This window comes from Sinohyriopsis cumingii, chromosome 7 (genome assembly GCF_028554795.1).
Source record: "Sinohyriopsis cumingii isolate HCF-2022 chromosome 7, ASM2855479v2, whole genome shotgun sequence".
Lineage (NCBI taxonomy): Eukaryota > Metazoa > Mollusca > Bivalvia > Unionida > Unionidae > Sinohyriopsis > Sinohyriopsis cumingii.
The window spans coordinates 49,611,415-49,637,818 of record NC_142967.1 but is presented as its reverse complement, the minus strand read 5'-3'; the positions used below and the strand labels follow the sequence as shown (position 1 = coordinate 49,637,818).

General features: G+C 34.2%; 1 protein-coding gene across 1 annotated transcript; it reads left to right on the top strand.

Moving 5' to 3' along the window:
* The first annotated feature begins 8 nt into the window (after positions 1 to 8).
* On the top strand, positions 9 to 25,954 carry LOC149795190 (golgin subfamily A member 7-like). Its single transcript, XM_089964927.1, has 5 exons — positions 9 to 90; positions 4,648 to 4,775; positions 9,093 to 9,245; positions 9,905 to 10,006; positions 13,896 to 25,954. The coding sequence occupies exons 1-5, from the start codon at positions 87 to 89 to the stop codon at positions 13,932 to 13,934; spliced, it is 426 nt and encodes a 141-aa protein (XP_089821053.1). The 5' UTR covers positions 9 to 86; the 3' UTR covers positions 13,935 to 25,954.
* The last annotated feature ends 450 nt before the right edge of the window (positions 25,955 to 26,404 follow it).

The window sequence follows — 26,404 nt, the reverse complement described above, 5'->3', positions numbered from 1 at the left end:
CCAATAGTAGAACGCTTTACATTTACATTTTGGTCTCTGTTATATTGACATAGTTGCCCGGATGCTGGACAAAAAGTATTGGATTAATGGGTAGGTTTTGCGTTATTTGGAAACAAATCCCAGTATTGTAACATATTTCATAAAAAGCTGTCATCTGTCTGAAGAAAACTTCATATATTTTACAAAAATGTAAAGAATAAAGTTCATTTGAGTTTATCCGTTTCTCACGATAAGGTGAATGTTTAACATAGATGATTCAGCTTGATTCGACTCCTGTTGAATCTTTCGATCTCTAAATCTGGATGCATCACAGGTGCTCGTCGCGTTGCTTAATAAATTCTCACTCCTGACTATTCCGTGATATTAAAGATGCTCCATGATTTAAGAAATTGGTCACCTTTTTAGACTATATTTAATATTGAAGGAAAGTATGAGACATTTTCAAAACGCCACATTTTGTCATCAATATATTTTTTAAAACATTAATCACATGATAGCAATCCCTGTGTTCGTATGGAATATAACTCTTAATAGTTCGTGAATTCACTTTCACATAACAGTGCTATTTCTATAAGAGTTATGATAAGATGAAATTAATCTTTGTTTATTGCACCCTGGATTTTTAAGTCACATTTCTTAAGAATGTGTTTATTTGTTAAAGTAATAAAATCATGACAATTAAGAGTGACTTTCAAACCGTTAAAAGTAGTCAGTAAATTGGTTATATATACTAAATATAAAGAGTAAGTTAAGATTTCAGAAATGAATTAAATCATTTTTGCTTCACTTCAGTGCTAGTTTTCATATAAATATTTCATTCATATTTTTCAATTATTTTTGGAACTGATATGTTAATGCTACTCACAAGAGCATAATATTTGACCACCCAAATAAAATTACTGATCCAGGGAGCATAATTTGAGTACAAGTTAGAGTTACATCCTAACCTCTAGCATTGCAATGTGATATGCAGCTTATGGTAAAATATAAGAAAGCTATAAAGGGACAGTTTGGGTAAAACAGTGATAGACGAACAGTGATTAATCTACACCAGCATCCCGCATCTGGTGCGCACAAAAAATGGCAGGGACTCATTAGATGTCCATATCTGCATTACTTTGGATGCAAGAAATTTTAAAGAAACAATGTGCTTAACTGTGATTTTTGTTTAACAGGACTTTCTATTCACTAGGCAAATATTATCTTTGCACCGGTCATGTGGTACCACTCCTTAACAGTATACTATTATGGGATGTCATCAGTTCCCCTCATGTTTCCAGTTAAAATGCAATAAAAAAAGATGATGAAGATTGACCCTAAGCAAAGGACATTGGATATTTTATTTTTTGATTCAAATTCCACTGATCAGCAGCATTTGGTTTCTTCATCTGATGTTCAGGATGCTCAGCCTCCAGTGTACTGCATAAATTGCCAAAAGTTCAACAGTTTCAGCTGAAGTGGCTAAAAAACGTACTTGTGGCTGCGATATGACAATGGCTGTGCAAATAAAAATGAGGACTTTTATGTATTGTGAGCTATGCACAGATAATAAAAAGGTAAATGGTATGAACAAGATTGCTAGGAACAGAAATTTTCAAAATTAAGTGTTTATCAGACATGATGCAGATCTTGCTGACCACAAATTATGTCTGATAGCCCCAGAGTTACAAAATAACTTCGAAAAATGTAGTTCAAAGCTCATGTCAGATCAAGACAAAGCCATAACTGCCTTACTGAAGGTTGTTAAATGGATGGCAGATGAAGACATCCCACTGAAAAAATTTAAGTCTTTTTGTGAATCTCTTACATGAATTGGGAATTTCAATATCTTGACGTTATGAGAAAGAGTAACATCAATTAGGAAACTTAAGTGACTGCCAGTTAGCTGCTGGAGTTGTTAGCAGAGTTTGCTAACAATGTTGCGTGTGTGTGATTTTGATTTTTAACGTAGCTTTAAAAAATTTTCAGTCATATCGCTACGATGTCTGCAGTGTGGCAGTTTAAAGTGATGTCTAGCACTGGGGCATCATGCCGCAGACATGTAGCATGATGTCCCACCCAGTCATATTATCCTGACACCAGGCTGACCAGTCCTAACACTAACCACAGAGAAAATAGAACCGTTAAAAAGCATCACTAAATACTGACTGATCTTTTCTACTATTTTAAGGGAAGTAGTCAACGAGAGGCTTGACTACATGCCTTACAGGAGGTTTTAGATGATCCATGTCTCATATATAAGGAGCTCCATTTAGTGAGGTGGTTGTCTTAGTTAAGTGCCCCTACTGCTGTATGGAGAACTCTTGATAACTTGCTTACCTACCTGGCTGAAGCCAGTCACAAGGTTGTTGTTGTGGGGTTTAACGCCATTTTTCAGCACACAATAGGCTATACATCGCAGCCAGTATTAATGGTGGAAGAAGAATCCGGGAAAACCCCGGAAAGAATCAATGACCCACGAGAAGCTACTGGCAAGCTTTCTCACATGCCCACATTGGCTGAATCCGAGACTCGAACCCATGCAGACAGTGAGATGGCAGTGATCCATAACAGAGAGAGCTTTCGGCCACTCGGGGGCCCCCCAGTCACAAGGATCACAAAGCTGGAGGGATGAAGAAAAATATAGCTACTGAAAGTTTTATTTCTACAACATACATGATGATGGATGCAGTGGTACCTGTAACCATTCTCAGTTGGTTTTTCCAGAAAGAAAATGTGGATGTGTCCCTTGTGAAGGTAAGAACTGATGAGTGTATTACTGGTCTGCAGAAGGTATATAGCTTTGAAACTCCATACATGCAAAAGCTCCAGGAAGACCTGAAGGGCAGTACATTTAAGGAACATCATCAGATCACAAAGGGGGCCCCGAGTGGCCGAGTGGTCGTTGTTGTTGTGGGGTTTAACGCCATTTTTCAGCACATGATAGGCTGTGTATGGCGGCCAGTATTAATGGTGGAGGAAGAACCCGGGAAAACCCCGGGAAGAACCACCGACCCACGAGAAGCTACTGGCAAGCTTTCTCACATACCCACATTGGGAGAATCCTAGACTCGAACCCACGCAGACAGAGGTGAGATGGCAGTGATCTGTAACAGAGAGCGCTTTAGACCACTCGGCCACTCGGGGCCCCAGGCCGAGTGGTCTAAAGCACTCTCTGTTACGGATCACTGCCATCTCACCTATGTCAGCTTGGGTTCAAGTCTCGGGTTTGGCCAATGTGGGTATGTGAGAAAGCTTGTCAGTAGCTTCTTGTGGGTTGGTGGTTCTTTCCAGGTTTTCCCGGATTCTCCTCCACCATTAATGTTGGCCGCCATGTATAGCCTATTGTGTGCTGAAAAATGGTGTTAAACCCCACAACAACAACAAAAACAAATCACAAAGAACAACTTCATCCTGGAAAAAATAACTAAACTCTTCATTGACTCATTAATTGAGAACATTGTCTAGATTTTCCAGCAGATGACCTACTTATATGCTTTGGTATTGTTGCTATGCGACCGATCAGCATGATGTCACAAACAGAAGTGGATACATACGAGATGAAGAGATTGACAGACTGTACATACTATGGAGAAGCAAAAACTATACAATGGGAAACTAACAGAAGTATTGAGGAAAAAAACATCAGAACCTGTTATTGACTCTGTTAAGGAAAAAATAGAGTGGACTTTGCTTAAGAAAGTAGTTCTGGCTGAGAAATACCCACAAGATATGATGTGTAAACTGTGGCATTTAATTGACCTCCACCACAGAGAAGATTTTCCAAACTTACTCAAGTTAGCAGCACTTGCACTAACTTCAGCAGTACATACTGCTGGATGCGAGCATGGGTTTTCTGCCCAGAACGGAATTCTGGTTAAAGCTAGAGACAGGCTCATATTGAGACTCAGCACAAACTGATGGCTGTAAAACTATGTACAGTGTCATTTGAGTACAAGTCAGTATTAAAGGCCTGGAGATCTAAGACAGGTGAACTCATGAAATAAAGTAAAGTGAAGGAGTTGATCTTGTAGTTAATAATGACCTAGTTGTAATAATTCTGTATTATAAATAAAGAAAATGTATCTCAATGTGTATGCCATTTATTAGCAGAATCGTTGAACTCATTACATTGAGCAGGTCTCATTGTTTGAACATATGCAAGTCCTGGGACTATTTGGGATGAAATTGAAAATTGATCACTGGATGAACAGTGAGAACGATGAACATTTGCCAGTTATTGTTGATGATAAATGTAAATAGTTCAGTACAAGAGTTTTTCTGCCATAATTTTGTTCATTAGCAATTGATTACGTTACAAGCATGATCTACTTTAGTAAAATCAGTTATACAGCCTATTCACAAATGTATAACATGGAAAACTAGCCTTGGTATGATTGCAGTATATTTCTAATATTCTTAAAGGAATACCAAGAAAATGGATTGCATTTGTGTCAGACAAATTTTTAAGTTTATGGGTCTACCTTTTGCAACACATATATTATAAGTAGCAGTTTTTACAAGCCGATAAGTGATTGGGTGAGTCATAGCAGGCTGATTTGGACCTCTTTGCTGTTAATTTTATGCATGTATCTTGCCTTGTACAATCCATGCAAATTGTTTAAGCTCTTATTATTATGTGCTTTATGATCCCTTGTTTATGTTCAGATCGAAAAATGGATGACTTAAGCCGAATACCAGTGAACCATTGTGCCAAGGTATTTATTCAGAGAGACTACTCTGAAGGCACCACTGTACACTTTCAGGAAAAATTTCCACAGGAATTGGAAGGAAAGGTAAACTTTATTGAAAATATGAAGCAAATATGTTTTACAGTTTGGGGTTTAGAAACCATGTATAGAGTAAAATATTGTAGATGCTGAAAAGAATTTATCTAGTCTAGTTTTCTTTCACTACAAAGTTCCTTAGTAGGTCAGTGTGTCACATATGTTAGTGTGAAGTCATGGATGGAGTTGTATTGGTGGAAGTTTGTTTTATCATCACTACATATTTTTTTAGCTCTTTGAGTTTTTAGCTTATGCAAATCATTTACAGTATAAATTAACATCATTAAAAACCTGATTTTTAACGCAGCATCAGGATGAAGAATTGTGGGAGCTGTCCTCATTACACAGCTCCTTCACCGATGACATGGGCAATTTTTATGGTGCCCCATGGTGTCAGAGCAGGGGTCTGGCTGAGTCAAGTAAACTTGGGGGTCATGTTAAAAATTTGGAGGTTTCTAATGCATAACTCAGGGTAAAGGAAAACACTGCTTTCCTGTTGGAAGTAAAACTGCTAGATTAAAATGTTCACAGATATGGTTAATAAATTCTGTGCAAGAATTTACAAATATGTATCTTGTAATCAGTTTAATGCTATCAGGCGAGAATTTTTGAGACTTTGTCTCTGTCTCTCTTTACATGTATACACCTCTCCCTTGATAACTTGCTCACAGTGGGGTCCACAAACATAGACTGCTCTATAGGTGAGGGCATGAGTTACTGAGGGACCTCCCAAAAAACTGCTAGACATTGAGAAAAACCATGGGGGGAAGGGAACTGAGCTGTTTATAATGACTGAATCCTGGTTTTACAATCATGTCGATAATTATTGTTAATAACATGCTTTTACTAATGAAGTTGTTCATTGTTCTGTATAAATTACATTAATTTTTTAAAATGTCCAGCATGTGAAAGATTATTAATGTTATTCCAACTGGTTTCAACAATCATTACATGTACACGAAAACATGTGTATTATGTCACTGCTTTTTTGTTGTTGATTACTCTGGTTCCTGGAGTGATATTTATTAGTATAGTGCCAAGTAGGGAGGCAGTGTATCAGGGAACTAGACTAACTGTTGATACACCACCAAACACAATTCCTTTTTTGAAAAAAAACTAGCAACATTGATTTCGTGTGACAATTGTCTACATCAAAACATAAGTTTTGTGTTGTTCAGTTAGTTCTATATTGATAATGTGATTTCATTGGAAGTAATAATGAAACTTATTATCATCCTTGCCAGTTCAGGAATTCTGTGAAACTCATTGGCCCACAATGGTCCGTTTCTGTGAAACCAAGCTCTTTATTGTACAAAGTATTCATTTTGCTTGATTGCCTTGCTGTCTTTGATCACAGTTATGAATGAGTTGGTTAATTTAAGGTTTTTTAATTATGTCGCATACACAATAACATTTAATACAATGTTTGATCAACTGAAGTGAGTTCACCCGACATACGACTGGGGCCACTAGTTTTAAGTATGACAGATTTGCATGCCTTTTAAGTTTTCTTTTATTCCACCTCCTTTGTTTGATTTCAAAAGATGTAATTAATGTGATAATTCAGAAGAGGCCAGCTTTTAATTCAGTGCAACAATACACCAGATACTTCCACAAGTCGGTTATCAAAACATTGCACTTATTTAGGTTCTCAGAGAAATGCTCGCAGACATAGCTGTTATGGTAGATTGACACATTTTACATTTAAATACACATTGCATTTGTGATGATTACACTTAAGAGGAACTGGAAGATAGAACTACAACACAAATTTCACTTAATATTATTTAATTGGCATTTAAATATTAATGTACTGCCTACACTTGGCATAAGTGACATTTTCATTGTGGAAAAAAAATGTAACAAATTATATGACTTCTTATTAAAAGTTGATTTCATAATGTTGATTAAAATTTCCAGGTCCTTTCTACTCTTTTTGATCATAAAAGGAGTGATATATCAACGTCTAAATAAAAATTTTGATCACGTTTTTCTTCAAGTTCAAGAAATAGGGATCAACTTTTGGTATTTTCTGGTTTTAAAAAATGGGATCCATGCCAGACCCCCACATTATAAGTGAGGTTGTGAGCTATCAGAGCACAAGTTATCAAGGGAATGGTGTGTGTGTGTGTGTGTTTGCGTGTGTGTGTGTGTGTGTGTATATATATATATATATATGTATGTATATAATGTTATGAGTCTAAGAGTTAAACTAAGTAACAGATAGAAAAGAAACCAATGAGTTTAGTAAAATCATCAAGTAATTTATTTCCCTGGAATGCAGAATGAAAATTCAAAGACATAGCATTGTGAATAGATCCCAAATAATCCTAAATGTTCCGTCACAAGTCCAGAAGTATAAAATATTCCAACTGAATTCGATCTTGAATAGCCTGATGTACAACAGTGATATTCAGTAATCCAGAATTGTTTTCATTCTCAATAATTCATAGTAGTGCTTTAGTCCAAAAATGTCAACAAGCACTTTGCAATTGTAATTAATAATTTAAATTAAAAAATTCCTCTAGAATTATATCTGAATCCCCTTGACTTGTGACAATAGATTTTTCTCAAAAAAGGCCCACTAACTCATTAACGAAGCCAAGTCTTACATGCAAACTTTGTGAATAGCTTGTACTTGGGGTAAGAAAGAAGCCTGTCCCTTGAGTTGATAAAGGTCAAAATCACTGAATGAAATAATTTAAAAAATGTCACAATAGCCTACTGGGCTCATTAACAATGCCTGTCATGTTCACACCTCATGAGGTAAGACTGCTTCCAAACTATATAACATGAGCATCATTTATGATACACCAAAAAGCAGGTGGTATTACAGGAAAGGAGAAGGCTGTAGCTCTATATTGATGTAAATTAATTTTGACTTTCTTTTTGCATTAAAAAATATAGACAAGAAACCATTTTTTTAATACTCTTTTCATGACAAAGCAACCTGTTTCAGAACCGGTGTTTTGTCCAGATTTTGGCAGTAAGTCTAAGCAGCCTGGGTCAAGCTAAAGATGGACAGTTGAACCTTTACAAAAACTAGGATAAGTTTCAAATTTGGAGTAATATGGGCCAGGACATGAAAAATCAAATTTGAATATCAAAGAAGAATTTTTGTAAAAAATTCGCCCCTTTGTAAAAAAATTTCACCCCTCTGTACATGCATGTCTGAAATAGCCAATCAAAGACATCTCATATACACCTAAGCATCTGCTTAAATGAAAATCTCTCAGAAGCAGATGTGTTCAAATGCATTCCAAAGTAATCCCAAAATGTGTTTCAAGTAAAATTGAAAATAATTTCCAGGGAGAAGCAAGTTAAACTAAACTTTGAGGAAACCTTTAACTTATATGGAAGGAGCCTATTGATATGGGACTCATAAGTTCAAAGCCAGTGTGACTTAACGTCATAGGCCTGCTTGGGATTGGGTTAAGGAATGAGCCATTTGATTTTGAAGTAAAAAAAATCAAGGTCACCAACTGAAAGAAAAAAAAAAACAATTTCCACACAGTAAATTAGTTTTGCATTAGATTCAAGTTCCAAATTTTTGTGGCTAACTTGCACTGGGACATGAAGAAAGCCTATCAGTTTTGAAGTCAGATGTTAATGTCATTGCATCTGAAAGAGGAAACATGGTGTTTGAATATTAACATTAGTTCTGCATAATAGAAATAGACCTAACTTTATTGATTACTTGGACTTTGAGTAAGGAGTATGCCTCTCAATTTCAAAAGGTCAAAGGTCAAGGTCACTTGACTCAAAAGTAAAATGGTTTCAACACATAAATTTCAGTTCTTGACCATGTTCCTTAACCAAAGATTTGGATGACTTAAATGTTTCAGAATTAAACCTTGCCTTTTGAGGTCAAAGGTCAGTGTTTTGGGATCATTGAGGCTCGTAGAAAATGTCTTTTGCAGAATAACGTTTGTTTATGAATAAAGTACTCAACCAAACTTTGATGGCTTGCACTGAAGGTAATAAATACACTTGATGATTATGGATCTAGAGTACATAATTTGAATTTGTTTTAAGTCACTAAAAACTAATGATTATTGCAAAGTAAGTTTAGTTCAAGACTACACACTGTGGCCAAAAGTCAAGGTCATTGAGGCACATTGGTCAGTAATATCCAGATTCAACCATGCCCTACATTAAGGATTTTTAAACATCGGTCTTGTGTGTAATGTTCAGTTATTGTATTCTTTGTTCTCTCAGTTTCTCTTTGAGTCCCATAAAAACTATTTTAATAAATGCTATTAAAATTTGTTCTTGAGAATTTTCATCTCTATGAAGGCGACACTAAATGTGTTGTTTTTTTTTCAGATTGAAATTGAGAATTTCATAACAACAATAAGAAAATTAAATGATATGTATTCAGAGGCAGAGTCACTGAATAGCAGAACATACTGTGAAAGCTGCTTTGCCTGTATGACAGCGTATCTCTCTTACATCTGTATGAACACACATTACGAAATTGTAAGTAAACCCATCCAAGTCAGGTTTCAGAAGTTAACACAGTTTACTTTTACTGTCAGTTCTTTATTGAGATTCATTCATTGATCCTAATAAGCCTGTTTGCTTTGATCCAACCTTCATTTGTAAGTATTATACAGTGGAATTGATTTTTTTTGTCTCACTTAGGTGCTAACCCTCATAGATACTCTTTCCATTTTGGCCATTGTCCCAAGCACACACACATACACGTGCACAATCATACAGAATTGTAGGTCATAGATTCAGGCACTGTACCTTTACCAATAAAGCATTGTCCCCTTGAGGATTTATAGCATATTGTACATGTTTGCTATCAGAATAGACTTTTAATAAATCTTTTTCTTTTTTAAAAACACACTTGGAATTCCAAGTGATTCCATTTTTCTACATGTTTAGTATTTAACTTGATGAAAGAATAGGAATAAACTTATAGATTTTTTTTATATTATAAAACGTTTAATCCTAATAAGTCCATGTATGCTGTCTTTAGAGAAATTTCAATTTAAGATGATTTTAAAGTTTCAAGGATCAAAGATAATTTCATAAGCAAAGTCTAATTAAGCTGAGGTCCTTGTACAGTTTTTAACTACTATGACACATCTTTTTTCTTTGATTTTACTGTAATATGAATGATTTGACAGATGCTGAAGAAAATCAAACGGTACATTGAAGATCAAAACCACACAGTATATGTACCCAGAGGACTGTTGCTTGTGGATCCAGTGGAAAGGGGGCTTCGAGTTGTATCCTTTAATTGGACCCTATTATAAAAGATAAGCAGTATAGTTTTTTTAGTGTATAGATTTATTGTATTAGCTCTAGTGATCATCGACCAGAGGTGCTTATGAGATGGTCTGTTATTTATCATCAGTCTGTAGTTGACCCATCTTATAGCACTGTTTGTTTTTCCTCCTAAACTATTTGGAGGATTGCTATTGGAGGAGTTACATGCACAGTTTTCCCATGATGTAGTTAATCCTACTGGAAAATGGTGCATTTTGGACCTCCAATATGGCTGTCACAGTGGCCAGCTTGGAGGAGTTACATGCACAGTTTTCCCATGATGTAGTTAATCCTACTGGAAAAAGGTGCATTTTGGACCTCCAATATGGCTGTCACAGTGGCCAGCTTGAATATCTTCTTCTAGTTCCTACTGAATAGATGGGATTTTCATCAGAAGAATTTGCATGATGTCTTGTTGGTCATAAAAGAAAATATCCAATATAGCCACCACAGCAGCCATCTTGAAAATCTTGTTATCACTACTCCTTCTGATTGGAAAGTCATATTGACACATTGTTTTCACCAGAAGACATATTATGATGTCTAGTTGGTCTTGAAAATGGTGATGATCTGATATCTAATCACACATACACAGCAGCAAAATTTAATGTGAATTTGTGCACTTGGAAAGCAGTGATGTGCAAGAAATCCATCATATTTGCAATCTTTAAAATCTTGTTATCATTACTCCTGAATGATTAGTAATATTGCCATGTTTCTTTTTTCCAGTAGACTTTGTATCACGTAAACCTGGTCCTAATGAAAATTGTGTTGCTTGCACACCCAATATGTTGAAAATCTAGCCATCACTACGTCTCCTCAATGGATGGTATTATAAACATGGGGATTTTATTAAATTACTTTTTATCATATCTAATTTTCCTAAATGAAAATGGTGCAGCTTAAACATCAAGTATGACCAATCTTGTTATCACCACTCCTTGTTGAATGGATGGTCATATCAGTCTGGCATTTTCAATCTCAGCTAGGCCAACATGGTTATATGAGAAAAATTTTCAGAAGCTTCCCTTGAGTCATTGTTTCTTTCTGGGATTTTCTGGGATCTTCTTCCACCAAATATACTGGCTGTCATGTATAGCTTATCTTATGTTTAAAAATTGCATTAAACCTTTAAAAACCAAACCAAACCATAAATAAAAATGGTGCCAATCTGCCATAATGGGCATGTTTAAAAAATTGCTATTGCTTCTTCTCCAGAATGGCCACCATGACAGTCATCTTGAAAATCTTGTTAATGTTTCTTTTCCGAAACGGATGTCCTGTCAACATTGAGTTGCCACCAGAAGTCTTTTTTTTGTTCTGATGTCTTCTTGGTTACAAATGATGTCTTGGTGGTTTTAAATGAAAATGATGCCAATCTGACTTCACAGCAGTAAATTTGAAACTTTTGCTATTGCCAAAAACTGTTAGAGATGGTTTTATAACTAAATAGTCAAAAGAAAAAGATGGTCTTATTTCAAATTCCTGAAAATTCTTTTTAGACAGCAGAGTGTCATGCTCTTTGAGGGGCTCTTTTCTATTCAAAATGTTTGGTCAGTTGACTTTTCTTCCTATTGTCTTATATGGTGTCTAGATCTGATAAAATATTAGCTCATATTCTATGTTGGATATACATGTTCAGACATCAGATCATTTTCTGAGAGTTGAAAGAAATCTTGATGTCCTCAAGACAGTTGCCATATTATTTCTGCATTGCTGTGAATTACCCTTTTACAATTAGAGTGAGAAAAAAAATCATCTTTCCATAAATCCCTCAGTGGTCTCACTTTAAAGAGGTCACCCAGTTAGGGATCGAATATGGCAGTAGGGAAGGGTGGAGAGGCAATTAAAATGATAGCAATATTCTTCTTTTGTTTAAAATGAGATTTATTATTATTAAATTTTTTTGGTCTCATGTTGACAAAATCCTTGAAGTTGAACTTTTATTGTGTGTTGGAATTCAAAAGTATTTATTAGTTGGAAATCTTACCTTGGAAATAATGATAGGAAAATATTGCTATAATGAGATATCTGTTTATTGACCCTAATGCAACTATTTGTGTCTTAGGCTCAAAAATGTACATTTTACAATTTACGACTTGGTGTGGTGTGCATTTGTGTGTCTATATGTGTGTGTATGTGATTCCTTGGGTTCATCCATTTATCCATCACACAGTCTTGTGAATAATACAACTACTTGTTTCATTTTAGATGGATTGCTTTGAAATATTTTATGTGTATCATTATTTTTAGCTTCACTGATAAGAGACCAGAACAGCGTATGGGATGGCGTATTGTCTGTCATCTGGATGTCCTTTAGCACATGTTTATTGTCCATGCTTCTCATAAAGTTTTTGGTGGATTACCTCGAAAGTTTGCATGCACATTTTTCCCACTGGCAACTTTGCAGCCAATATTGGTTGGCTTGAATGGGTATTGAATCTGCTACCCTTAGTTTTATTATGCACCAACTTTTGTCCATTTCTGAAAGTTGAAATTAACCGTGGCAAGACATAAAATTAGTATATTCAACATTAAGTCAGTAGTCACAGGAATGTGAAAAGTGAATGGGAGAAAGAAGAAATGTTTGGAGTTTTCCACACAACAGAAGATGATATTTGAACAGCAATGTCACATGCCGAATCAGATGTATGACCAGAAAGAAACCAAAATGCAGAGCAAAGTTTGAGAGTTCTTGGTTGTCAGAGTTCAGATGGTTATAACACAGCTCCAAGAAAGTAGGTATGTTCTGTGATATTTGCAAATGTTGCAGGAACAGTAACCCGTTTACATCAGAAATCAGTTGTTTGAATTTTAGGATGTTAACTCTTTCATGAAATGCCGAGTCAGATGATTATATGCAGTCATTAAAGGCTAATGTACTCAAGTTCAGCTTCAAAGCCACTGCATTCAGTGTTTAAAGAAAGAGTGAAAAATTTTGTGCAGTTGTATTTGTAATGAAGACAGCATAGTTTATAAAATTCACATACAGCTTAGGAGCAGAATAAGATCAGAAATGATAAACACGCAGACACTAAATTACTTCTTAAGATCTCTATTTGGTGCAAAATAAAATTAGTGCAGATCTGACATCCAGTATGGTCACCATAGCAGCCATCTTGAAAATCTTGTTATCATTACTCCTCCTCAGTCATGTCAGCAAGGGGTATTCACTAAAGATTTGTGATGCCTAAACGAAGTGAGGCCAGTCTGATATTCAATATGACTATCATGGCAGCCATATGAAAAAATCATCTTATCACAACTTGACTTGAACAGAAAGTGATATTGACATTAGGGTTTCACCAGAAGACTTCTTATGGTATCTAGTTGGTCTTAAATTAAAATGGTGATGTGCTGACTTCCGGTATGGCTGCCACAGCAGCCATCTTTCTTCAATACTCGTGAAAGGAAAATCATATGTTGAAAAAATATTGTTATCTCTACTCCTCTCCAGATAGACTTATTACGATACCTAGTTGATCCTAAATGAAAATGGCACTAGTTCTGCATCCAGTATGGCTGCCATATTGACTGTCTTAAAAATGTTGTCACTACTCCCCCCGAATAGATGATCATTATGACACAAGGCTTTAACTAAGACTTCTAATGATGTTTGCTTTGTCCAGTATGAAAATGGTGCCAATCTAATATCCAGTATTTCACCATTTAAAATTAACGCTATTGCTGAAGAACATTAGAGACCGTTTCAACACTCTACAGTTAAAGGGAAGGAATGGTCTTATCTGTAATCTTTTCACCCAGTAGAGCATCAGTCCCTTCAAGGGATTCTTGTTGATTAAAAATGTATATGTACATAAGTTTTAGTGATCCTTAACCTTTACTCAGCTGGAAGTGTGCATTTTGAATGAAGTCAATGGAAGATGAATATTCTGATGAACAAGACATCATTCACTGATTTCTGCAGTCACATTTGTTACTGCATTTTTACATCATTGTTGTTTCTACAATCTCACAATTATGTGCTTCAAAGGTGTAGATTCTTTTTTTGCTTGAAACCTCATATGTGATACAAAGTATACCTTTGAAAATCCAAACTTTGCTTTTCTAAATAATTCCAAAGTTGATGACATGAATGGGAGCCTTTCCGTGTCTGTCAAAAGTGGTGTGAATTGACATGTAGGTTTGTCCAATTTTTATATTGCCATACAGTAAAACCTGTCTTGAAAGAACACTGCTATGTGAGACTACCTGCTTTAAGAGGCCACATTCTCAGTGCACAAATTTATTGATTGTATATCATCATGACCTATAATGAGAGACCATAATTTTTTTAATAAAAATCGTGGTCTTTCAAGACAGGTTTAACTGTAATTGAGGTTAGGTCAGTAAGACTAAACCCTATAAGCTAATTTATGAAATTAAAATCATTGGTTTAGAAATAAACTTCTCCATTACAGGAAAGTAAATTATCTAGAAAGTAAAAGATAATGTGAAGTTTTATGTTCTAATTCTCACATCACTTAGTGTTTTACATGCATTCTTGTCAGTTTACGTTGCACACCAAAACTGCAAACAGCATAGTTATACAGTGATCCTTAACTATGACACCATTCACAGGAAACATGAAATGTTTGAGGATTCCTAATTCTGGAGTACATTGTACAGAGTACACTGGTTCCTCAGTATAATGTTACTCATAGGAGTCATGAAAGTGCACCATGATATATTTAGAGCTTACTGCATTTGTATGGGAAAATATGAATGATGTTAGAAGTACAGTATTAATCAGGAAAAAAATGAGTTCATTTTTTTCCCATACAAATGTAGTAACTATTTTATTATATACTCATTTTGCTTTTTTAGCTAAGCCTGAATAAGAAAAAGAACACACTAAAATAAACAAGGTATTGAATTTATGCAGGATTCCAAAGTAAATACACAACAATATGTTCAGCAATATATAGTAACAGTGTTAATACATGCATAGCACTGCCCATTGACAATTAATTTAAAAAATAATTTTTGTTATGGTCCTCATAAAATTGAAAATTTAGAATCATATTGTGAATGAAAGTGCTTTGAAACATCTTTTCCATTTGGTCTGGAAATGCAGGAACTTTTTCTGTCGATCCAACTTAATTCTGCTTTTCTATTCTTGATGGACTAGATATATTAGCTGTGTCAGTAACATGAAGTAAATGTGACTGGAGCAGTGGAAGGACTGCCTTGATGCTGCTGAACATAGCTTAAATTTTAATTCTTTTAATTGATATTCTCAAAAAATATAAGCAGGACTATATATTTTCTGCTAGTGATTATCGCATTCATTTCATTTGATTGCATTAAGAAGAATGTAATTTCTGTTGGAAGTGTAGTCAAAATTATAGTACAGTATCACAGTGTGGAACACATGTAATTCTGATTAGCAGAAATAACTGAGAAAATACATTGTGAGGAACTTCAAGATGCAAAAATGTAAGTGTATTTATTGCCATTTTTATTACTGCTGTAGATAACATATGTTTATTACTTCCATGCTCTTTATTGGAGAGAATCCAGCTACTGACATGACCTATATGACTTATTCATTTACTGCTACTACAAATTAAACATTATCAAACAAAGTAAAATGGCAAATTGCAAAGCAGCTGACAGCTCTTTTCATAGATGGAGAAAGACTTAATCATCTTGGCTCTAAGGCTCATGGTTTTCTACCAGAAAATGTCCTCTTCAGTTGCATATTTTTTCCAGTTAATTGTTTGGACTGACTTGGAAAATGGAATGTCTCTGAGGAAGATGAGATAGCCATAGGCCATAATATGCCCGTCTTCTGCTGTTTGCCTTGAGAGTATTGGTCGTACACTGAGCCATTTGATTTGTGGATGGTTTTAAACATTTTTCCTAAATAAAAATTGAAATGATCAGAATCATATTTTCAATACTGTATGTGTCACATTGCAAATACGACCTTCATTTGTTTGCTTGGTTGAAAGTGTTTTTCTGTGACTCGGTTAACTTCCACATTGTCAACTTTATCATCTCTACTTTCAAATGAACCAAACAGCTTGATTAGTTCATCCACAGACAAATCGAATAAATCAAAAGTTCAGACATCTGCTACATGAGCATGCAGTGTTTGTTTACAATAAAAAAAAAAAAAATTCCTAACATATACTAATTTTAGATAAATATCATGCAGTATGAATCAGTGCAGTTTGGAAAAATACTGCACAATTCTGACAATGTAAAGTTAATGGAGAAAGAAATGAGCACATAATAGATGAGGTTACATTATACAGGGGTGCATTATAAATGAAATTACTATTAGCTAATTTGATTGAATGCATCCATGATAAATCAGGGACCATGTTATTTTGAAGTACCCTATAGTGAGGGACTACTGTACAGATTGACATTGCATATTATGCCAGCAAACCTGGGCCTATATTGTTCATTCTAGTTTTTGTCTAGCCTGTCTTGGTATATGCACAACACAGGTCCATTTAGTGTCTGCGTCTCTATTTCCATGCCCTAGATTAACCTCATTGTTAATATTTTCATGTGGTCAGTTTTTGGTTTGGTCACTTTGCCACTGAGTCATTGTGTTTGGACACAACATTCAGGAGTTTGACATACAGACCAGTTCCACTATTTTGTATTTTAAAGTGAACAGAATTGATCTGGTAGTACTTGGAATGATTATATCTAGAGCTATGCTGTTTTGGAAGTTGGGCAGGCATTTTACATGGCTGAAGATGATGGTTGTCATCTTATGCTGGGTTGGAGAAGTGATGGTTTTGATCTAGTCCTAGGTTGGAGAAGTGATGGTTTTGATCTAGTCCTAGGTTGGATAAGGGATGATTTTCATTTTGTACTCTTGAGTTTAAAAAAAATATATTTTAACTGTGAACTTCTGTTGTGATTGCACAAAAACATGCCACACATACTTCATGAATTGTATTGTATTTAATAGTTATAATATAATTTTTTTTTAAACGTGAGGCAACATGCACAATTTGAAACTTGACAACAGACATGCAGATATTAAATATTCAGTATTTATATCAGTGGATATTTCAGTGTTAATGCACATCTGTAATTGCTTATGGATTTCTGTCCTTTTGGAGAAAAAGTCTAACAGGTTGATCAAAAGGGAGCTTTCTATCTCAAAGGTGGGAACTCTTCTACAGAATGTGCAAAATAATTTTTTGTTGTTGTTGAAATTACCCATGATGCCCTTGTGTTAGTCATTTATTATTGATTGGAAATTTAAGTGGAATGCTGAGCAGTGATGTATCCAACAAGTTATTATATCTGGATTAAGTTGATAATCACTGTATACCAGCATATAGTGTGCACTCCCCCATGGTGAACAGTGAAGACTTTGATACACATGCATGTAATGAAACAGCAAATGAAAGTAACGAGGTTGTTCTTTTTATTTATGTACTGGTAGATAAATGTCTACCCTGTTTGCAGTTAGGTGCTTGGTCCTTTACTGAGTTACTCAGAGGAATCATATTGACATGTCCCTGTTATATAGAGATTTCCAACACTTACACAGATAATTTATTAGTTCATGCTGCTTCATGTAAACGTCTCTCATTTTGATATATTTTTTGAACTTAAATTGTTTTAGCAGAAAATTGTTCACAAATTCATGGTTATGATGCCTCACATCTGATAGACAAAGAAATATACCTGATAACCAGTTACATTTTGCTGTCAAACTCATGATATATGGTAAGGCCCTGCATCAGTCATCTATCATCTACCTGTCAACACTGCATGTTACCACTCTGAGGGCCATATTTATGAGCTGATTTTGATCAGACTTAAAATATATGCTTACACGACTTTTTTACGTTTGCTGTCATTTTCTTGTTAAATACGATTCTTTGCTCAATTGGCCACAAGGTCAAGTGAGCTAATGTAATGGCACTGTATCAGTCATCTATCATCCATCTGTCAACAGTTGCACGTTAACATTCTGGAGGCGATATCATCAGATTTTGATCAAACTTCCAATGTATGCTTAACTCATTAAGATTTTTGATGAGTTTAATAATGAGTGAAATACAGACGTAGTAATGATGAGCTTTCATTTGATAGGCTGAGCATGTTACATTTCTGGAGGCTATATTTCTGATCCAGATTTGATCATACTTGCAATATATGCTTATATCCTCAAGTTCCATAATGAGTGAGATGAATTGGATGCATAATGAAAAGGAGGATCTGGCATCTGATTTCGGGTAAGCTTACCACTCTGAAGCCTATGTTTCTGATCCAGTTTTGATTAAACTTGAAATGTGGGCTTATCAACAAAATGTTGGATGTGGTCAGTAATGACCAAGATCCATTTGTATTAATGGTTTAATTTTGCATCTGATTTATTGAGCTTGTTACCAGTTTAAAAGCCATATTTCTGATCTGAATTTGATCAGAATGGCAGCGTGTGCTTTTTTTTATCCAGATCTCTGAAAATGTAAATAATTAGCAGGATCCACAAATATTGACATGGTCTCACATGTGATTGACAAAGCTCATTACCACTCTGATCAGATTTACAGTATTGTTAAGATTTACATCAGGTTGGATAGGTCAAGGTCAGTGCAGCTAATGAGATGATCTAGGATCTGATTGGCAGAACTTTGTTATGACTCTTGATGCTCATTTGGATCAGATGTAGTAAATATGTTTAAATCATTAAGATCTTAGATGAGCACATTTATGAGCATGCTCCATGTGAGTACATTTATGAGCATGCTCCATGTGAGTACATTTATGAACATGATCAATATAAGTACATTTATGAGCATGATCCATGTGGGTACATTTATGAACATGATCAGTATGAGTACATTTATGAGCATGATCCATGTGAGTACATTTATGAGCATGCTCTATGTGAGTACATTTATGAGCATGATCAATGTATATTAATTTTGTTACCTTGCATCTTATTGGCTGAGCTTATCATCACTCCTGCAACTATATATCTGATCATATTTTGGTCAAACATGTTAAATATTTTTATGCTATCAAGATGTTGGATGACTGCTTATCAGTGAGGTAATGTTGTATCTATCTGATTAAGCTTGTTACCATTCTGGAGACTGAGTTCCAGTCTGATTTTGCCTCAGCTTGATGCATAATCATAGGCTGTATAATAAGTAAGATATATGCATTTTAATGAGGTATCTGGCATCTGATTGGCTAAACTTGTTATCTCTTTAGGTCTAGAGACTATATACTTGTATCTCATCCAGTTTCGATAAAACATCGTATGTAGGTTTATATTATCAAGATCTTCAATGATTTCAGTTATGAGCAAAAGACTGTTTATTTATTATGCCTCTATCTTTAGAAAGAATTCTCATCAGGATACAATATAATAGGTCAAATTAACATGCTTCAGAGTTTTGGAGATGGTTTACATAGGTTGTGAAATACTAGTGAAATGATCAACTGTTAAAGTTAAATGTAAGCCAGGTAAGCAATATGAAGCCTACTTGAGTCTCCTGTTATGTATTCTTCCAGTTTTAGGGTAATGTTGTTTTTTGTCTGTAGATTAAATATGTTGTACTTGCAAACTGCTTTGAATGTAATGAGCCACTTTGAATACACTAAGACAGAAATGGAGTTATATGTGTATTAGGTAGTTTTATTCAGTATATGAATGACTGTTAGACTAGAAAAAAAATCATGTTTATCAATCATGAAATCTACAACTGTTTCTGCTATTTTAAGAAAGTAAGTTATTGTCATGGGTAAAGATGCATTATGTAATTTTCATTATCCAAGGAATATTGAAACCTGTATTCAGTATCCAAATGTTTTATTTGCAACTTCATTTAGGAAGTTTAATGCTTTTACTCATACTTATTTAGTTATGTTTGTGATAGAAGAATTGATGTTACCAGTGCTTACATTAAACCAGATTTTTACTGGTCGCAAGAAGACACCTTGATAGGGATAAGATTTAGTGATGTACTTTTTGACTTAAAAGTGTTTTAGAGGGTATAAATTACAAGTATAGTGTCTTTAGTCTCTTATAAGTCAAATTCAGCTACTAACAGCATGGACCCTAATCTGCCATGATGTAATGCACTGGCAGATCAGAGTTTGTGCTGTTTCTTCTATTGATTATATCTTAACAGATTGCATAGACTCAAATCTTCCATCGAATTATGTGTTGGCAGATCAGAGTCTGTGCTGTTTGCAGTTGGACTTATAAGCAACTATATTCAGAATGATTATTTGAGTGAAACTGATCACTTATATAGAAAAGAATAATTTAGGATCTAAATTTGCATTGGTTTTTCAATGTCATATTACTTTAAAATGACTGTTCATGTAATTTTTTAAAATTATTTTAACATAGAAAAGAAAACAACCTACATTTAAATACATTATACAAAGTTAGATGTTCAGTGTAATTGTGAATTGTGTAGCAAACTTCGACTGTTTAAAACTATTGCTACAATATTTGTCATACTTCTGTCCCAAATGTACATATTGGTGCATGCGTGATTGCTCCAGGCAGAGTTGGAAAGAAGCTGAATCAGCATGTATACTCTTGAAAACAAACATCATTAGCATTTACTGGTAATCAGTAGCATATGAATGATATTTTGTTGCTGTAACTGGAAGAAACTTAATTTTAAGGGACATGAAACTACAGGTGCACAGAATAAAACCATCATGCACATTTCCTACTCGAGTGAAGGAAAATGTTCAATCAGAGCTTAATATTGATCCTGTTCATTTAACAGAGCTAGTATGCATGCAGCAACATTTACATTGATCTAAGGTCAAGACTAGTGTAGGATACATTTTAGGTCCAGATGAGTAAATCTGTTTACATTTTAGGTCCAGATGAGTAAATCTCTTTACATTTTAGGTCCAAGTGAATAAATTTGATCACATTTTATTTCCAGATGAGTAAATTTGTTGACATATTAGATCCAGATGAGTAACTTCATTCACATGTTAGGTCCAGATGAGTAAATTTGTTGACATTAGATCCAAATGAGTACCTTCATTCACATGTTAAGTCCAGATGAGTAAATTCATTCACATGTTAGGTCCAGATGAGTAAATTTGTTCATCATCTTAATATCTAATACTTGTTATGATACAGATAACAGTTGTACAGTTATCATAATGCTTATAACTTTATCAGATGTATGTAATACAGATTTTCATCAAACATTCTGTGCAAGTATTTAGTTCTTTTAAACTTCAGCTATTACAAGACAACCCACCTTGCTGAATTAAACTTTATTATGTTAATTTCATTAACAAGATCAAAGCTTAGAATTTTTTTACAGTTAAATACAAAGTGCAAATTGTCCATTGGAAGTTTATGCTTAATAAATTTAGACTTTTGATATCGTTTCTGTATACATTATTCATGTTTCTTGGAAAAGACATTTTTATTTGGCCTTTTAATTTTGCATTGTGGTTTGTTGGCAGATATTAACTTGAATAGTATAGGTCCAGTTTTATTGGTGCGCCAAAGCCTTTGTCTCATTCAAACCTCTGTTATGGCTCCATAAGATCTCTGCTAAACAGGTTGTCCTTGAAGTCCAGAATGAGGCATTCCTAAAATTTGGGGGTCTGATTTTATAGGATGATGAGGTGAGATTGCATGATACATCACTGTAATAATGAAGAAACATCAGGTTTCATATAAATATGGACAGTCTTAACTGTTTTAGATCCCTCTCCTCCAATGGCATTCGCGTGCACCTCACATTGGGTTATCTCCCCTTATGACTCATAAAATGTCATTGCAAGTGTATGTGGAAATTTGCTAAAAACGTGTAGAAAGGTGTTTTCTAATTTTTACCTTTTGGAAAAATTTGCAATAATTAGGAGATAGAAACAGATTCTTAAGCTATCTGATTGAAAAAAGTCATTGTAAATTGATTTTTCATTTACAAATTATCAATCATTGAAATAATTAAAAGAACATTTAAAAATTAGACTGACAACAGGGTCAAACAGTTTGTGTTTGCTATATTGATACACATCTTGTTCTTTGGAATGGAATGAGAATATTAAAGTCTTTATTCTGTACTGTTATTGAAGAGTTTCTGATAATTTTGTTGCAGCAAGATTTACTTCTCTTGGATAATCTTCAAAGAGGAATAGGTTTCATATGTAAAAGTTTATTGTTGTCAACATCTTTATTTTATTGCTGCAAAATGTTTATTTGTTCTTGGCCTATTTATGTCTTATAAAATTAAATTTAACATTGACCAATTTGTATGTTGTTGTTTGTTGCTTTGCTATTCCAAATCTGTTTAAAGTTTGGTCCATGAGATATGGGTAAAAAATTACAATGTCACAAGTGAAAATTTTTTTGCATACATCCAGTCAACGAATGGTTACTCGGATGCATAAGAAATAACTTGTACCAGTTATCTGTATGTCGACTATGTACATCCAGTGGTGTTCTTTATGACATCATATAGGGAGCAGTTTTTTGTGTCTGTTTACAGAGGGATGTTTAACTATATCTTGTTAAGCTGACAGTATTATTTTGGTTTCAGTGATTGCAGCAAGTCTGTCTAGGTAAATTTTGAAATAGGGAGAAATGCCATTGTGGTTTTACTTCTACATTGTTTGATGAAAATGACAACTATTGATACCACAGGTCAGTTAAGCATATTATTAGACACTCTTATTGTGGAGATCTCATGAAGCAATGCAGGAGTCTTTTTGAATGAGATTAGCAATGGTCTATGCTGTTCTTCTTTGGATTTTAATTGAACTGTGTAAAGCATATCTGGGTCTTGACAGTGCCAAGTGGAGTGTACTGTATATGGATAAATTTGGTAAATTACTGATATTCAGTATAAATAAAATAAAGCCCCACTCTTGGGTTTTCATTGATATAATGTCTCTAACAAAATCCAAGACTCATTCCGTGTTGATCGCAGATGGGGAAATCGGGTCAAAGTATAAAATATTACTACTGTAGAATTTATTTGTGAAATACCAACTTAACATAAGTCATTTTTGTCTTGCCTGCATTTTGGGGAATCTTGACAAGGTGTCCTTCCATCTGTCCACACTTTAGATTTTTCGGGTCAGTACTAAAGTCTTTTAGGTCAAAGTTACTGTTAAAGATTTTTTTCATTCTGGGTTAATAAGAGACAATCTTAACATAAAAAGGCATCTCTTGTCTGTCAAAAACATTAAAAGTTTAATATAAGGTCAGTCCCCATATTAAGCATTGATTTATTAATTATTTTTTTTTTAATTTTAATTTTAATTTTAATTTTCATTTTTTGTTCGTTTATACACAACCTGTCATAATATCTTCTCATATGTATTTTTGCATAATAATTGAATTAATGGAAACTAAAATACTTGAATGAAATCATCAACTTTAGGATCTTCAAGAATGACGATATTAACAATGATGCCAAAAATAAAAACCTTAAAGAGGGTGCTGCCACCTTGTTATCAGAACTCATGAATTTAATGGAGGTAACTATACTTATCTAAAATAGAAAAAATAAGACAAGGGTAAATCAGCCATAAAAATAATGCTTTATTGGTTTTTTATTTGTTATGATTTTTTTCACAATCAACAGCATAATATATCTTTATTGTCAGATGTTATTATTTTTACTTTAAAGGCTTTGCCTAGTACAAGCAGTATAAAGACTTATGGACTTATGAATGCTCTATGGACTTTTTCACAAATGGTGTTATTACTTCCTGGTAACTATGTGCTATTTGTATATAACATATATTATCATCTCGCTATGTGAAGATGTGGTATATCTTTGGTTATGTCAATAATACATGTACTTCATCATGATTTGTTTTTATCTTTTGAAAGTCTTTCAAAACCTGTCCCTCTTACTTTCTCATGCATTTGTGGTAGCCTCAATAGATTGTAATCGAAGCATATGGGTTCCTCAGTGTGACATCGAGAAATCCACTTGGATCTCTCTGTCTGTCTGTCTCTCTCTGTCTCTGTCTCTTTCTCTCTGTAATGCATGCATATACATGCTCATAGATTCACATGAACATACCATTATTTTGGGGAGCAAACCAAGATTTTGAAATTGGGCTTTCCCTTTGCCCAGTCTTCCATTCGTCCATCAGTTTTTAGGTTTCCTTTTTGTTTGCATACAGATTTGTTCCTGAAACTTTCATAAATACTGGGGACATTAAGTGAATAAGCAATGACAACAAGCCTTTGTGGTTTTATGTATGTAGAATGTAGAATAGACCTTGTCATAAGAGGCGACCAATAGTGGCAGGAACCATGGTGGTTGAGTGAGCAGCATGCCAGACTTGTGGCATAGAGGGCGTAGGAGTTACCATCAGATCAGTGCTAATCACTTACCATGGTGTGCCCTAGGATAAAGTACTCTAAATGTGTCAGCTCAAAATACCTTGTGTTACTATGCTGTAAAACACCAAACCAAACCCCTGTAGTTGGAATGGTTCATTCCTTAATCTTTCCATTGTCATTTTTTAGTTGTTTCTTCCTGATCCTACTGTACTTTCTTGCTAATTCCAACCAAAATTTGGTGCATAAAGTTTGCAATCTATCAAACAGCAGGAATTAATTTCTACATCTGTCATCTAATAGGTACCTACAACAGTTATTGTTAGGTGTATTTCAGTCACCTCTGGCTTTCACCAATATAAAGAAATTAATAAATGCATACATAAATATAAATATGAATAAAACGTCAAGGAATCCTTTATTTCAGAATTACCTGGCCACAACATCCATTCTCATTCCCACCCTTTATCTACCACCTCCAAGCAGATTTTCCTGTAGAAAGGTCTGCAGACGTTGTCCAGGTGTTTACTAACAGTATAATGAATTCTTTGTGATTTAAGTGATCAGTTGAGAGTATCAACAGAGACTGTTCTGCAGATGATTTTTTGTTGTCATTAGAAAGTAGTTTTCATTTAGGACTAGATAGGTGTGAATTGACTCAATCACAGAAGACATTTATCCCTACTTGCTTTATTAGCATATTGACATTTTTAATGTCAAGTCCGCATTAGTAGAAAACATGACATAGCACTCAGTTTTCCTGCAGGTGGCGCCATCAGCAGGTTTTGATTAAAGTTTCCTCAGATGCATAGTAGCTCTTCTCATTATACTTGATATGAATCATTATGAAACTATGACAAGTCTTATGTTACATGTTTAGGCAATGAATTAAATTTTTATAAGTCCTAGTAAAGAAATGTTCTAATGAATTCAAGTTCGAGTCCTGACAAAAAATACAAAATGGAAGGCGATGAAGTATACTATAGTCAGTATAATGTTGATGTGTTTTCAGTTCTTTGTGAACCACAGAAAATAATATTCTGGTGTTTGTATTCCGAATAAAATTTAAAGAAATGTCTTTGTCCAAGAATTCTGTATGAGCACTCAAATATTTCCAGGAAAAAGAATTAATCTTTTAGAATCCAAATAATGTGACTAAAATTAAAATGTAACTTCAAACTGATCACAAACAGACACTTTCCAGTGTAAAGTAAAAGCCCAAATGGAGAAATATCTCTATAGCCATCGGTATATAACCTGACTACTGCGCAATTTTGGAAAACCCAGAACTGCAAAATTGAGGTTGTTTACATATAAAATTACGTACTCCCAGTATGACCTTGATGAAAACCAATAATTTTACTCTGAGAATAAAAATAAGAAGTTCTTTACTTGTCTCAGTGATTTCTGAATCAAGGTAAGAAACTAAGTCAAAAATAGAAACAGTGTTTCTATTATTAGGTGTTTATGAAAAGAGTTGGGTCAAACTGAATTTTCTGGAAAATGTCAGATTCCTAGTAAACAAGATTACATTACTTTGATATGTAATGAAATTAAAAATCAAAAGATTTTAAAACTTACAAACAATTAAATTAGATCAAATATACGTAACACTTCCCCCCATAAAGAAAAAGAAAAATTTATAGGATAAAGCTTTATTTTTACCATAGATAAATTATTCATCAGGTTAAAAAGAACTCTTATAAATTACACAGTGTACATGAGATAATACATTTTTATACATGTGAAAGTGCATCTGCTATTAAATTTTATATTCCCTTGATGTACCTGATGTCAATATCATATTCCTGTAACAACAAAATCTACCTTAGTAGTCTTTGATTTTATTTTTCATCTTCCCAATAAAGTAAGGGTGTTGTGGTCACTAAACACAATAATCGAAGAAGGGGCTGAACTAATGTGAATTTCAAAATGTTGTAATGCCAGTATCAAAGCCAAACATTACTTCTCGAGTGTTGAATAATTTCTTTGGTGCTTATTTAATTTCTTAGAAAAATAGCACACTGGATGATCAATACCATTTTTGTCTTCTTGAATCAGAACTGCTCCA